This window comes from Anas platyrhynchos, chromosome 15 (genome assembly GCF_047663525.1).
Source record: "Anas platyrhynchos isolate ZD024472 breed Pekin duck chromosome 15, IASCAAS_PekinDuck_T2T, whole genome shotgun sequence".
In the NCBI taxonomy this organism is placed as follows: Eukaryota; Metazoa; Chordata; class Aves; order Anseriformes; family Anatidae; genus Anas; species Anas platyrhynchos.
The window spans coordinates 9,209,706-9,223,600 of NC_092601.1; the positions used below are offsets into that span (position 1 = coordinate 9,209,706).

Consider the following 13,895-nt stretch of genomic DNA (forward strand, 5'->3'; position numbering starts at 1 on the left):
CAGTGACATCTTGTGGCATTTAACTGTGACTGGAGGAACATATAGCCCAAGCTCATGGAGTGGTACTAGTGTCCTTCCATGAAATAAGGAGTAGACTGGCCATGGAGAAACACACATTGGTGCTGGCTCCCAGATATAAAACAAAGCAGTCTCCCTCATTTCCCTCATTTAGGCATTGTGGGTGGGGTAGAGGACGTGCATGTCAAATTTTGACACTATTTTGCATGGCATTGTCACAAGCAAGTTAAGAATTAAACTGTTGATAAAAGGATAAATGACTTTGCATTTGATTGGAAAGCTCTCTTTGAAGAGTCATTAACAGTGTTAGCTGGATAGGTAATAAGGTGGTGTTCTGCATTTTCCATTAATACTTTATATGAGAAAATAGGAAATATGCTTATTACACCTGCAGGCAGATAAGGTGAGAGGTGCAGCAGCACCTTGCAGGGCAAGCATATAACTAAAATAATTTTTTGGTCAAGTAGAAGAAACTGTCCAGCACTGGAGGGATGGGGATCTGCTGGAGCAGGTCCAGAGGAGGCCATGAGGATGGTCAGGGGGCTGGAGCTCCTCTGCTGTGAAGAAAGGCTGAGGGAGCTGGGGGTGTTCAGCCTGGAGAAGAGTCTTTTAATACCTAAAGGGGGCTTGTAAGAAAGATGGAGAGACTTATAACAAGGTCATGTAGTGATAGGACAAGGGCTAATGATTTTAAACTAAAAGAGGGTGGACTTAGATTATGTATAAGGAAGAAATTATTTATTGTAAGGGTGGTGAGGCCCTGGCCCAGGCTGCCCAGAGGAGCTGTGGGTGCCCCATCCCTGGCAGTGGTCAGGGCTGGGCTGGGTGGGGATTTGGGCAGCCTGGCCTAGTAGGAGAAGTGCCTGCCCATGGGACTAGGTGATTTTTAAAGGTCACTTCCAACCCAAACCATTCTATGATTCTGCGATAAGTACATGCAGTGACAATGTACTGGTTTAAATATATGGGCATTTCTGGCATAGCCTTTGGCATAGGGAAGCATAGTTAGGTGGAGAGGGCACTTTGAATTGCAGATGGGATCCCGTCTCCCCATTTGAGATTTGCTCAAGCCAACATTTCCTAGTGCCTGCTTGTTTTGGAATTTCAGTCAAGTGCTTCTTGAATTATTGCAGTTGCTTCAGAATTGCTGTCTAGCCTTTGGTTTCCTGTAGATGGTGCTGAGGTATTTCAGGCAAGACCCAACATGTCCCTTAGTAAGCTGGTTTGTAGTAAACCATGAGTGTACAAATCTTTTTATAGCTCAATGTCCGTTGCATTTTGAATGAAATGTCCTTGTTTTATAAGGTAGTAATCAGTAGCCAGGTCATTTTGACTGTAGTGCTACTGCTGCTGTTGTAACTGAGTATTATTAAACTGACAGTTTGGAGGTAAGCAACATCTATTTCCTGGGACCTTTTTGGCTAATACCTAAAACCAGATGTTTCTCTTCCATTAGTTGAGAAAACAAGTTTGAAAATCTTTTTCACCTTCCCCTCAGAGGAAGGGGAACCTTTCCTGCTTTTACAATGGGGGCCTCCTGTAAGCCAGCCTTCAATTTAAGGAATTAAGACTACTTTCACCAATTGTTAGAGCAGATAATTTGTTAGCGTGATGATAGCTAAGTGCCCATCTGTTTTTAGCAAATTTTTATTAGCTTTATATTAGAAGAAAAGTGAAAATACGATTTTTTGAGGGGGAGGAGAGGATTGGTTTTTGTTTATTTGTTTTTAATACACAAAGAGCCTTTATACATTTTAGCCTAGTGGGATTTGAACTGACTGGTGGATCTAGCCTCTCATCACCTTAAGGGGAAGAGGAATAATTATATGAAAATTAATGAATTATTATATGTTATTTATATGACTGTACTATGACATATAAGCCAACTACAGTTAGTTGACCAAAGGACAGTGATGTCTTTTACAGGGAAGAGTAAAACTATTTGAAAGCTCCAAATAGTCACAACCTCTAGCAAAAATAATCTCAAAAGCTACAAGCTCACCCCTACAAAACTAGCAAGCATGTTATTAATGTATGGTGTAAACGGGATAAACATAAGATGTGTTGTGTGTATAGGAATTTATAACCAGTTTATAAAATGTGAGGTGGGATTGGCTGTGTTTTGCTGATAGTTGTGAAAAAGAAGGCTGGGATTCTGTAGGATCTGGCCAACTTTAAGATTCCCATTTTGGGGGGATTAAATCACAGTTGCTATTCAGGGCAAAGCATAAGAACAGAGCAAAAGAGCATTGATATTCCCTAAAATATTCCACAGCTTCCTGCAGCTTGCAGCTCTGGAGGTGCTTTCTGTATATTCAACAGCCTTAAGCTGATCTCATTTCCCGAAATTAGTTCACTCTCCTGCAAGCCAAAGTAAATATTTAACAACCACAGCATCCTCTGATAAGGAGCTCCATGGCTTAACTGGTTGCTCTGTTTCTTTCTGTTTCTTTTTGAACTTTGTTCCTCCTCCCAGTCTCATTAGATGTATTTTAGGTCTTACACTGGAGAGACAGCGAACAGCTTTTTACTGGTTACTCTTCCCTGATTCATTTTCAGATTACTACAAAATCCCCTGTCAGTATCCTAATCCCTTGCTATGTATCCCTCAGCATCACTCATCATGTAGCATCTAAGCAGAGATTTCCAACGAAAAGTGTTGAAATTAAGTTTTCATGAGAGAAATGGAACATCAATGAGGATTTAATGGAGGATTAGAATATGGAGAATGAAGCCATTTTTACCCAGTTTGTCTGTGGCAATCTGCATTCATACCTGTGCTGTTCAATGTGTTCATATTGATAACTGGCCTGGAAAAAGGGGCAATGTGTGAAGTGACAAAGTTTATAGATAATAGTGAAGGGAATAAAAACACAAATAGATGAGGAAGATTTGAAGAAAGGTTACTGGAGACCAACTCATCAGCAGATGATATTCACTATGGTTGCATGTAAAGTAGTGCACATGAGACAAAACAAACCTTGTATAATATATAACTGTTCTGAAAAGGGCGTTTGGAATTAGAGCAGATGGTTCAGTGAAAAACCTCGGCGTGCAGTAGCACTGAAAAAATCCCCATAAAACGTGAAGAGAAGTTGGGAAAGGAGCAAAGAAGAAAAGAGGTAATCCTGTACATTTCTTGTAAATCTACCACAGCTTTGAAATCTTTATGTAATTCTATGTTTCCTGTCAGGGGCTATGTAAATGCGTCCCCGAGCCAGAGGCTCACGGTACAGTGCTGGCCAACACAGTGTTCTCACCTTCTGTGGTCCTGTGTCTTCCTGGTGCTGGACTGGGGGTGGGATAGCGAGGTCTGTGCTCTAAGTTTTCCTTCGGATTTGACCTGTTCACTGCTGCTAGGTACAGATGATTCCGCTTTGGTTTCTAACTGTGTTTCAGCCTCTTTAGGATAGGATCAGCACAGTGGAGCTAGCACCACATCTTTTACATACGGACATCATGTTATAGAGTTACATGTGCTCAGTGAGCATGGATATCACCACTTACACAGGACTGTTTGCTCCACAATTTTAGTTGTTTGAGAAGAGCAAAGTCGAAGTGCAGCTAGGTGACTCTGTAATGCAACTTTGATAACTTACAACTTGTTTGCTTGGTTCTTTCTTCTGTTGCCAGTTTTTGGTGTTGTGCTTCTGTCCCTAAAGAAGGAAGCTTCTGGGTGTGCATGGTCCCCAGCCAAACAGCTGGCAGCCAGCTCATGGGGATTCATGAGGCTTACAGTAAAAAGCTTGCTAAATAGATGACTTTGTGGGAAACAAATAAAAATGAAAGCAAATGCGGATCCAAACTTCAATTTCACACAACAACAGCATGGCTGAGGCCTGAGGCCCCTCTGGGCCCATGTGCTCCCCCCGTACTCCCACAGGGCCACCCCGAGTAGGACAGCCCAGGCCCATGTCCAGGTGGCTTTGGGAGATCTCCAAGGAGGAGACTCCACAGCCTCTGTGGGCAACCTGTGCCAGGTCTCCGACACCCGCACAGCACAGAAGTGCCTCCTGGTGCTCAGAGGGAGCCTCCTGTGCTCCAGTTTGTGCCCACTGCCTCTGCGCCTGGCCCTTGGCACCGCTGAGCAGGGCCTGGCTCCATGCTCTGTGCACCCTGCCTTCAGGGATGTGCAGGCATCGGTGAGATCCCCCTGAGCCTCTTCTTCTCCAGGCTGAGCAGTCCCAGCTCTCGCAGCCTCTCCTCACAGGAGAGGTGCTGCAGTCCCTTCATCATCCCTGTGGCCCTACATTTGATTTTCCCAGTATGTCCAGGTCTCTCTTGTACTGGTGGGCCCAGGACTGGACACAGCACTCCAGGTGTGGCCTCACCAAATCTAGGTAAAGGGGAAGGATCTCCTCCTTTACCCTGCTGGCAGTACCTTCCCTGATGCAGCCAAGGGCGCCGTTAGTCTTCTTTGTAGCAAGGGCACATTGCTGACTCTTGTTCTTCTTGGTGTCTACCAGGACTCTTAGTACCTTTTCTGCCAAGCTGCTTTCCAGCTGGGTGCCCCCAGCATTTGCTGGTGCTTGGGGTTGTTACTCCCCAGGTGCAGGACTTTGCACTTCTCCTTGCTGACTGTCATGAGGTTCTTGACAGTGCATTGCTCCAGCGTGACAGGGTTCCTCTGGATATCTGCATGGCCCTCTGGTAAATCACACTCCTCACAGTTTTATGCCATCTGTGAATTCAACGAGGGTGCACTCCATCCCATTGTCCATTTCACTTTCTTGGACTTTACTGTATTTCATGAATCCTTGCATATATTTTGGTAAAACTAATTGATTTTGACTGGCTAAGTGCAGTCACATACATTGTTGCTGGTGGATGTATTTTGTTCCCAGCCAGATTATTAGAGACTTAAATTATTTTCCATCCACAAGGGGAGGAGTGAAAGAGAAATTGTTACATAAAGCTAGCTATAGTGAAGGTTTGAAATTGAATGCAAATGTGGAAAAATGAAATTAAAATTGAAATCAGAGCTCAAAATCTGTTTTTCTTGTTGTCTTTAATTTTAGGCTATTGTTGTATAATGGAATGTAGACAAAATTATGCTGTGGAGAATGTAATTATATAATTAAAGCTTTTGCCTTAATGCACTTGGACCAAAGAATGAAAGGAACCAAGCATATATTTTTCCTGAGTGTTAGAGTACACAGGGAGAATATCCCTGCAAATGTTTCATGTTTTCATGTTTCTTTGCTTCATTTTGGTAACGCATTTTGACAACCACACTAACTTTCACATAGTATCTTAACTCATTTGTGCAATTGATTTTTTTTGTCATGTTTTCTCTTGTGGGTGTTTGGGCCCCTACACAGTGTGGATAACTACTGCTTCAAGGTGCCCTTTACCTTGATGTATTTTAAGATAATTCAGCTTTCTCTGTCAGTTAGTGTATGTCTGGTGGGTTAAGCAGTGTTACCGGAGTTGCAGCAAGACAAACTGAGGTGTTTGCCATGCTTTGCATGTTCCTTCAGGGTTTGTAGCCTCTAAATGGGTGTGAGATGGTAGCACCGGAGAGTGGATTTAGCTTTTCAGGGAATTTTTTTTTAAAGGAAAACACGTATAGTGTTTGTTCCATTAACATTTTGGAAAATAAATACTTCTCAGTGTTCAGTGCAGGATTTGAGAACAAAACCATGGCCCCTGCTTTACAAAAGCTTTGTCTACAGTGAGATTTGACTTTATGAGTCTGATCATGCAAAAGGCAGGACAGGATCTTGTTTGTGCTCTCACCACTCTGTTGTGGTTTGGTGAATAGTTACACTGGCAGCCAAAGCTACCAATGCCTTTGTTTTAAAGCTGAATTTTCTGATCTCTCTAAACTCCTTATACAACCAGATGAACTTGAAAAAGAGCATGTTAGTTTGTGGCCTAAAATTAAGCGCTCAGAATAAATGTTTAAATCACCACATAAAGAATGTTCAAGACATGTATTCAATTTCTGTCTGCTCCTGGCTTGTTTTTAAATGTGTTTTGAGCAGAGGGGAAATTCTTGGGTTTTATCTACACAAAAGTCATATTACAAGTCTCAACACACTCAAATTTAAAATTTAGACTGGAATGTTTGCAAACTGAAGTTTGTAAAAAGAATCACAGAATCAGAATCACAGAATTGTCTAGGTTGGAAGAGACCTCCAGGATCACCTAGTCCAACCTCTGACCTAACACTAACAAGTCCTTCACTAAACCATATCCCTAAGCTCTACATCTAAACATTTCCCTGGGCAGTCCATTCCAATGCCTAACAACCCTTTCTGTAAAGAAGTTCTCCCTAATATCCAACCTAAACCTTCAAAATATTGTTTTGTTTAGAAAAAAATATTTTAGAACAAACTTCAAAAGCAGAGGGCATCTTAAGGGAGCTAGAGGTTTGTTTTTTTTGTCTGAAACCTGGCCTGTAAAGGTCTACCTGTGATTCTGTGATCTACAGTTACAGTTACCTGCGTGCGTACTCCTGATGGATTCCAGCCAGCTCATCTTTAGGAGTTGGTGCCATGGAGTGATTAACATTTTGAGGACTGGGTTTTGTTCTCGGGATGAAACATTCTGAGGACTGTTTTTTTTTTTCTTTTTCTGAGGATGAGGTTTGAATTCAGGCAATATTCATTTAGCCTCTGATGCACTTTGTTAATCTTGGAGGACAACAGCCTGTAGGCATCTTGAGAAGTTCAGCTCTCCAGTATAGACAAAGTTGGCTTTGGCTTAAGAATGATTAGGGAGTTTGGTTTTGTTTCTAACTCCCTATACATGGAAAGATGTTCTGGGCCTATAGGTGCCAAGAGCACCTATATCTGTGATATAGGTGCTCTTGTCTGCTTTGTGGAACTGAGATTTTGGCAGAAACTACTTTTTGTGGTTCAACATGCTTTTGAAATGCAGGAGTGAGGGCAAATAAGGCAAATACTTATCCCAAAGGGAAACTTTGCAATTCTGCTTTTCAGCTTGAGACACTTTTCTTGGATGCATATGTTTAAGTCTCAAGTCTCTGAACTGTTTATGGATTCTGAACAAACAGAGCTTTTTCCAGAAAGATGGAAAATGGTGGTGAAAACATTGTGCCTTATTTATCTTTGCCCTTTCCATCTCTGGTCTAGGGAATTTTCTAGTGTAGTGACCTTGCTGGAGACCTTCAAGAAACTGTTCTCTCTTGAGATACTGCTGCAATGTTAAGAGCAGAGGGAAGTGGCAGTCAGTGGGATATAGTCTTGCAAATTTCCCCAAAGCCTCATAATACATAATGCTCTGTAAGTACACATTAAGGAATCCCTTGCAGCCAGGAATCATCCATCTTGTCCTCATCCAGTCTGGCAGTAGACATGGTGCACTCACCCTTCTCACCCTTTTCTTGCCCTGCTCTGATTCCCGTGCAGAAATCAATCTGGTCCACTATTTTTACTTGGTATATACTATAAATGCTGTATGTATTTATTTTCTTCCCATTATAGTCTCTGTACAACAGGAGTGGTCCGATTACATATCAACAACTGGCTGGAAGTGAGTTTCTGCCTGCCTCATAAAATCCATTATGTTGCAACAAACTTTATTCCTCCAGAAGCAATTGAGAGAAGCCTGAAATCGATCAGGTAAGAGCAAGTCCTTCAGGCTGCGGTTTGTCCTTTCACCAGGCCCAAGTATTATGCTGCAAATGATTGTACTGGAACAGCTGGGGGGATGAAAGGACGCTGAGTGGTGGGTGGCTGGGGCGTGACCTGAGACAGGACTCCCTGAATCTTATGCTGAGGTACTGTGCTGCTGCTGTATACGTGGTGGTGCAAAGCCACAGCTTTCATGTTACCATAAGGTGGTTTGGTTAACATAATTGAGTTTGGTAGGCAGTGCTGCAGGAGAGGTCTGCACTATTTGCATTCAGAGAAATTGTGTGTTCATTTGAATCTGTTGACACAGGACTAATTTTTCTTAAAGAGGAAAGAGAGCCTGGGCTCTTTGATGTCTTATTTCTTGCTCTTTATGGTTACAGCTTTTTACCTGCAAAACTAACTCAGTCCTGCCTTCTTCCTCTCTTCTACTTCATTCTGTATTTCAGTGATGCAAATGTGCAGTTTTCAGTCGAATTCTTTAGGGTTAACTGTATGCCAGCACTGTGTCATTTCTTCTCTAGTCACTAGGGTATCCAGTTATCATATAACCCTTTATCCCCATTTTGTGGGGAACATCTTATCTTGTAACATAAAAATAAGCTTACTCTGAATCCACTTACAACAAAAGGATGATAATATTAGAGTGTCACTTTTACCAGATGAGGTATCATGGCCTGGGAATAACTAAACCTTTAGGAAAAGTTGCAGTTTACTGGGCAAATATATTCCTTCTTTTTCTGCAGGCCTTACCATGCCTTATTACTTCTAAATGATGAGAAGTCGTTGCTTAATGAGCTCCCATTGGACTGCTCTCCTGCCCTGGTGAGAGTAATTAAAACTACCTCTGCTGTGAAGAATTTGCAGCAACTGGCTCAAGATGCTGACTTGGCATTGCTGCAGGTACGGGGAACTGTAAGCTGAAATTCTTTTAATTCACAAGACATTTTCGTTCTTCATGCCAGTGGGTTTCGGTGGTATATGAGCATGTTAGTTTTTTTTCAGCGTGAGCAGAGTGCACAGAGAAAGCTTGAGCCTTAGAGTGTGGGGGAAAGATGGGCGAAATGAAGATCAGTGGTGCAGTGATGGTGCACATCAGTCCTGCATCCAAAGCTGAATCATGGGTTGCTGTGGAAATTCTTAACCTTGTCAAATGTTTTTTGATGTGCCACATGTTATTTAAACCCTGAACTTACTCTGAAGGCAGAGTTAAAAGATAGAATATTTTGCTTTCATTTCAGCTCAAACAAGACTTTTTGGTCATCTGATATGACTTTTCTGTCATTGTATGGAAGTCCTGCTGAGATTTTGAATTTTGCTTTTTTGCTGTCCTAACTTTTCCCTGTTTCCTTAATGCAGGTTTTTCAGCTTGCTGCACATCTTGTTTACTGGGGAAAAGCAATTATTATTTATCCGCTGTGTGAAAACAATGTCTACATGCTTTCTCCAAATGCCAGTGTCTGTCTGTAAGTAGAAGGAAGATCAATGATTGTATTAAGAAATTGGTGAGAAGTGCAGATTTTCTTTCCTTTCCTATCTGACTGGATACAGGGTAGATCTTTTGTTGTGTATGAATTTGTTGCAATTGTGCAGAACACTAATCATTACATGTGCTGGAAATTGCAAAGCCACATATGAGTTTGTCTGGGGTAGGGAGCGGTATCAAAGCAGTTCAATATGTTTCTGCAGTGACGTGGGACTTGGAAACAATATTTACATTGTGATGCTACTCTTAGTATGTCCCATACTTTAGTACATCACTGTGTCCATATCAGAAAAGGTTGTATGATCCTTAAGCAATGTGGAAAGACTTAGAAAACTTGATTAAGTTAAATCACTGAATATTTCACGGGACTGTCTGGGTATCTGGCACACAGCATCACCTGAAGAGAATCAAATTAGCAAGTCAGGGTAGTGTTGCCATCAATATTGTGTTGTTTCATATGATGGCATTTCCACTTACATGCCTTTCAGTAGACTGAAGGTAATGCAGATAGTCTGAGGGAAGGTAGTGGCAATCAAGGAAGATATGGAGGCAGCAGTGGATATTTTTGCTCTGCTGAAGATTGGCAACTTTTTCTGGGTTGTATTTTGAGATGTTTTTAGAATCCATGTTGGAACTCAGTTATAGGAAAATACTTCTAGGTCAAAACTAATGGGATGGAAGTATAAAAATAGTCCTGAAAGGGACCTTGAGGTCATGCACGAACAGCTGTGCCTGTGTCATACATGGCAGTGCTGTTCTTGAAGACAAACAGTTTTCTTAATATTTAACTTGACTCTCCTGTACTTCTAATCAGTCATATTGCTTTCCTTGTTCAGCACAGGCAGGGAGAGCAGTCACATCTGCAGCTGCATTTAGCTTGTTTGAAGATTGTGCTTACATACTGCCCATCCCCAGTCCTGTCATCTCGTGACTGACCAGTCCCTGTTCCTTTGATCAGAGACTGCACAGGTCTAGACTTTTTATCATTTTTATTTTTCTTCTCTGGATTCTTTCCACACCCTCAGTAATACAGTGAAGTTGAATGTAATGCCAAGATGAAAATACATATTCTACATGGTTACTTAAAGCAAGATGAAACATGCCGTTAAGTACCCTTACTGTGTTTTTAGATGATAGAGAATATTTCATTTGAAATTGACACTTAATGTAATGCTTAAGTGGATAAATATTACACTGACCGGCACTATAAAACTGACTTCTGCTTTTTTCTCTTTTCTGTAGTTATTCTCCATTAGCAGATGCATTTTCTTGTCAGTTTCGGGGCCACAATCTGCCATCGATGCTTTCCAAGTTCTCCCTCCCAGTGTCACTCTCAGAGTTCAAGAATCCACTTGCACCGCCTGTTCAGGAGGTGAGATGGGGGAGCATGCAAGAGCTGTTTGGACAGTGTATGGTTGCCCTGCTAAGGAGAAAAAGGACTGGTAATATTCCTGGAGTACCTGGTTAGGAACTTGCTACTGTAGGCTTAGAAGTTGCCACTTACTACATTTCCAAACGTGATTTGTTGTTTCATATCCATGTGCCAAAAAGCTGTGGGGATTTTCAAGATGAAGCTGTGTGGATGCTCTGTGGTAGCAAAGCACATTCCTAAAAGAAAAATCATAATGCTGCTTTTCCTTGAGTGATGTAGTATGGAAGAAGAGTGAAGGCCTGTCATAAACTGTAGGGATAATGCAAGTTTGTGGATTCCTCACAATCACATTTACTTTTATTATATCCCATCTGTTTTTAAAAGCAAACTGTCTATTCACTTAGCTTTTGGTACAAAACTGGAATTGTTTGAAGGCTATTGCAGGAAGTAGATTCAGCAGGTAGTCAACAGAAGCCCACGTGTTACAACATCAGCATTTTGATGTTCAGATTTGGAATAATAGCATATTGATTTTCAATTTGTGTGCTGTTATTTTGCTTGATCATGGTTTGCAGCATTTCTGGGAACTGGCAAAATGCAAGAAAGATCTCAGTAATGTAAGACCTCCAGGCTGATGCTATTACATTTCCAAATGAAATAACCTCTGAACAATCATTGTGGCAAAGTGAGCACAGGCAAATTTTTTAACTGGTATCTGGTAGTGCTGTTTGCTAGTCTTTGTACTTTGATGACTTTCTGTTTATATGAAATTAGTCACTGTTCAAATACCTAGAAGATTAACATCAATCGAGCACACAAACAATTGCGAGAGAAGAATTTGTCGTAATTACAGGTTGGCAGAGATAATGATCAGAGATAGAGGTAACTAATGTAGCTTCTAATCCCCATAGTATATACTGGTCAGCTGCCATCTTTAGAAACGGGGGAAGAGCAGTGACTACTGTTTTGTCAGTACTTTGCTGTAGTTGCAGACAAATCTATGTCCTGAAAATTGAAGCTGAATCAATAGAGTTAATTTTATTTTAGCTGCAGTAGCTTTAGGAGGCATTTTTACTCTCAGTACTTTTTAAAAAATTAATTACCTGCTTTAGGACTTTTCCTTCAATACTTCTGGCTGTTTTCAGACATCTTTCTTACTTTTGTTTAAAATATGTAAGTAAAATCTGCCACTCACTACTGCAGTTATGAGGAAAGCCTTGAAACAACCGTGTGAGTCAATGTTTGCCAGAGCTGTTGGAATGCTATAATAGCTCTTTTAGGCTGTGCATCTTCGCTCTGATGCTCTCATCTCTGTGATGGAGCTCTGAAGGTCAACAGCATGGGTGGTTTTCCTCATCCTTTTGGCATGTGTTCATGCACTGAGGATGAGGATGATGCTGTGAAAAGCTATGGAACTGCCTCCCGCAGTCTGAAAAGGGGAGGTGAGTTTCTGTGGTTGTGGAAGACTTGGGACTCCTTTGGCAAGACATGCATGAGGATGAGCAAGACAAACCATAAACCAGCGGGCTGCTGTGAGAGATGGCTAGCTTCTTTTGCGTAAAGATAAGCATGGCAGTTCTTGAAGAAGTTTGAAATGGAGAGATGTTTTTGTATTATTATGTTCCTGTAGAAAAGGTACATTCCTCTGCTTTAATGTAGCTTTATAGAATTCCTGTAGTATTGTTTTGTTAGGGACTAGCCTTCTAAGAGAGATGAATCCCTATCCTGGGGTGGCCAGGCTCCAATTGTAATTAACAGAAATTTAGTCGACAGAGCAAGTAATCTGATGAAACGTGGGTGTTCTTTCTTTCTGCTGTGCAGCAGTAAAAGATGCTGCACTCTGAACTGTAAATATTGTCTAATTGTGTTTGCTTTGCCTTTGAAAAAAAAATAACAAAGTTTGGACTTTTCATTGTAATTTTGTACATTGGAGTGGATGTTTTTTAATTTGTGGTGCTTTTTTTTTTAACTTTGAAGAAATTCACCCATGGTCATATCTTGTGCTTTTCGTCATGCTGACTGTACTGTCTCTGTATTTCTGAAGGTAGTCTGTACTGGAAGGTCAGTACTGTGGGAAGTCTAATTGCTAGTTACCTGTGAGAAGAGACCAACCCCCAGCTCCCCACACCTTCCTTTCAGGTAGTTGCAGAGAGCAATAAGGGCTCCCTTGGGCTCTTCTCCAGACTAAACACCCCCAGCTCCCTCAGCCACTCCTCACAGGACTTGTGTTCCAGGCCCTTCACCAGCTCTGTAGCCCTTCTCTGGACATGCTCCAGGGCCTCGATGTCCTTGTAGTGAGGGGCCCAAAACTGAACCCAGCACTCAAGGTGTGACCTCACCAGAGCAGCATACATGGGGATGATCACCTCCCTGGTCCTGCTCGCTGCACTGCTCCTGAGACAAGCCAGGATGTCATTGGCCTTCTTGGGCACCTGGGCTCATATTCAGGCGAGCATTGACCTGTCCAAGCCATGGGCTGCCAGCTTCTTCAGGAGAATTCTTTGGGAGACCATTTCAAAGGCCTAGCTGAAGTCTAGGTAGATGACATCAGCAGCCTTTCCCTCATCCACCAGGCGGGTCACCCGGTCATAGAAGGAGATGAGGTTGGTCAGGCAGGACTTGCCTTTCGTGAACACATGCTGACTGGGCCTGATCCCCTGTCTCCAGTGCTCCATTCCTCTGAGTAGATGAAAAAATGGGACACTGGCATTTCTGTACTTGGAGTACTGTGGTATTTTTTGGCTGGCAGACGGTACAAACAACCTGCAATACCCTCAGTAAGGACAAGACTGCCTTGAGAGCTTCAGTGCATGTCTACTTTCTGCTTTGATGTCTGTCTGTCGGGTAGGTAGGAGGTGGCCAGGCAATGGCATCTGTTGAGACTGCTTGTGCAGTACGTTGCAGTTGAATTCTTCAGTGGTTGAATATTCATCCTATGTCAGTGGTCTTGTGCTTATATTTGCCGAGTCTTTGGGTAGGGAATCTCCATGCTAGCTTCCCTTTTTCTCTGTTTAATCTGCCTTGCTTGGATAGCAGTGCTGCAGTAGCATGAGGATGAGCCTATGCCTACAGCTCAGCTGATATAATGGCATCTTGGTGCTGCCAAGAGGAGGCGGCCCTGGTTTTCCTTTCCATTCTCAAGTGTGTGTACACATGCCTTCCTCCTTTCCCCCTTTCCTTTGTGCTGGTGCTCTGGCTCCTGTCCAGCTTGACTCTATTCACTTAACTTGTTTCAGTCTGGCTGGTTTTCTGCCAGGTTAGCAGGTGGAATTCGCTCAGGGGATCAGCAAGTTCCAGGACTGGCACAGAGCAAGGGAGGCACTTTTGCAGCTGGGTATGTGAGTGAGGAAAACAGAAGCAACTTGTAGCTAGAACAGCATTGATATCACATATTGTTACTGGGAAGAACTTAGCTGCA

General features: G+C 42.2%; 1 protein-coding gene across 3 annotated transcripts in view; it reads left to right on the forward strand.

The window, feature by feature from the left end:
- NPRL3 (NPR3 like, GATOR1 complex subunit) overlaps positions 1–13,895 on the forward strand; it is a 49,207-nt gene that overhangs the window by 20,946 nt on the left and 14,366 nt on the right. For all 3 annotated transcript variants that reach the window (XM_027468771.3, XM_027468772.3, XM_027468773.3), the window contains 4 exons: positions 7,470–7,607; positions 8,366–8,522; positions 8,979–9,085; positions 10,348–10,477. In XM_027468771.3, the coding sequence (XP_027324572.1) occupies positions 7,470–7,607; positions 8,366–8,522; positions 8,979–9,085; positions 10,348–10,477 (532 nt within the window). The remainder of the gene's footprint in view (positions 1–7,469; positions 7,608–8,365; positions 8,523–8,978; positions 9,086–10,347; positions 10,478–13,895) is intronic.